Genomic DNA, 1,825 nt, shown 5'->3' on the forward strand with positions numbered 1-1,825 from the left:
GAGAGAGAGGGGGGGTAGGGAGAGAACCTGAGAGAGAATCTGTTATTGCTGGAACGATAATTTGTGTGTTTTTGTGTATGTGTGTGTTAGTGTGTGTTTGTGTGTGTGTGTGTGTATGTGTGTGTGTTTGTGTGTGTTTATATGTGTTTGTGTGTGTGTGTGTGTGTTTAGTGCATCTTTTATAAATGTGCGTGTCTCTATACACGCATTTATAAAAGACCTATCACACATGTTCCAGATTGCCACGTTTCTCAGACAGAACCAGGTTAGGTGTATATGAGTGTACATACTTAGTACATGTACCATGTAATCTAATATATTATTTGAGGGGGGGGGGTTAGTGTGTGCATGTACTTATATAGCCGACTTTCTTATGAAGAAAATAACAGCTTTTCCGTACCTTAAGATAAGACCAAATAACTCAAAACATCTTCTTTGTTTCTTGATTTCTTCCTACCAACAACAGGTGTCTCGGACCAAGAAGAAAGCCAACAGAAAGTCAGAATGGGACGCAACGTCTCTACCCGGGTGCCTATTGTGTCCTTAACAGCCAAGGTGGACAACAGCCCTAGTTCCTACATCAACTCGAGTTCAGATCCAGTCAGCTCGATATTAGAAAGGATAGACGCTGAGCTAGACGATATGGACCGTCGGAACACACAGGTGATTGTTGTCTTGCCACCAGTGCACTCATGTGACCTTATCAACTCTGTTGGACCAGCAGCATGCCCAAAAGAATGTTTCCCTCAATCATGACACACTAATCAGAATATTATGTGAGGCATCGTGGTGGAATCAGGCTCTCGTCAATTTATGGGCATGTAGAGTTATTGGTGTCATCATAAAGGTTGTTCACTTGTATTTATTGGGATGGAAAAAATATCCATTTATCTTGAATACAAGTCAAGATATTTGCGAATGAAGGAGGTGGGGGTCACCTGTTTCCAGAGGTAAAAGTAGTGAGAAAATAGCCGCTAAAGATTAGTTATTCCCTTAGCTTAAGAGTCCGTGGTAACTGAAAATTTACTTTTTTGTGCCTTTGATCAAGGTTTTTCAGAAATATTCACACAGAAATGAGTTCTTTAATGGGCATGAAAGGTGTTGGACCTAAAAACAAAAATTCGATAAAAAATTCATAAACTTGTGGAAAAATGCAAGTTTATTCACTTTGATTATTTTGACGAGAGCCTGATTCAACCACGCTGCCTCACATATGGATTTTCATAGTTCGTAGTATGAATGTTGTTGTCTGCCTGTTTAAGTTTCAAATCAAGAGGTCAGAATTGCAAAAATATATTTGAATAACGAAGTTAATGTTTCATTTTCAAAGTACCATAATATAGCGCGTCTTAAAATGTTGTCATGGAATGCGTGTGTTCAATGCGTTAATATGCTGTTGCAAACGACGTACAATTCTTATCAAACAAAAAGTGACTTGGAAGTTAGGCTGCTTTTGCGAGCATTTTACCATCTTGTGCTAATTCCATAATATTCTTTCGGTTTGGATATCCTTGTAAATTATTCTCAAAGAAAGCGAGTTTCAGTCGCGAAAGGTAGCTGGTACAAAAATAAATAATGTGAGGCGTGCTGACGAGATGAGTAACTTGTCACATTTTAGTACATAGATAGATAGATCTACATCACATTTATAGGTCGAGTTTGGACAATTTATTTACATAAAATGATAAAAGGCATGTTAAAACAGAAAGAAAATGGCATCAGTTAAAAATCCACAAATTTGACCCCTTGTTTTGATTTTCGGCCGCTATCCCCATTCGTTAATTGCAAGAAGTAACTCTTTTTTTCAGCATACCTCACAAAAATT

General features: G+C 38.0%; 1 protein-coding gene across 1 annotated transcript in view; it reads left to right on the plus strand.

Annotated features, from left to right (window-relative positions):
* LOC106012028 overlaps nt 1-1,825 on the plus strand; it is a gene marked incomplete at its 5' end in the record, with an annotated part of 36,517 nt that overhangs the window by 19,757 nt on the left and 14,935 nt on the right. The window contains 1 exon segment of the mRNA XM_013083628.2: nt 467-663. Coding sequence (XP_012939082.1) covers nt 467-663 — 197 coding nt within the window.

Source organism: Aplysia californica, unplaced genomic scaffold, assembly GCF_000002075.1.
Source record: "Aplysia californica isolate F4 #8 unplaced genomic scaffold, AplCal3.0 scaffold00246, whole genome shotgun sequence".
NCBI lineage: Eukaryota > Metazoa > Mollusca > Gastropoda > Aplysiida > Aplysiidae > Aplysia > Aplysia californica.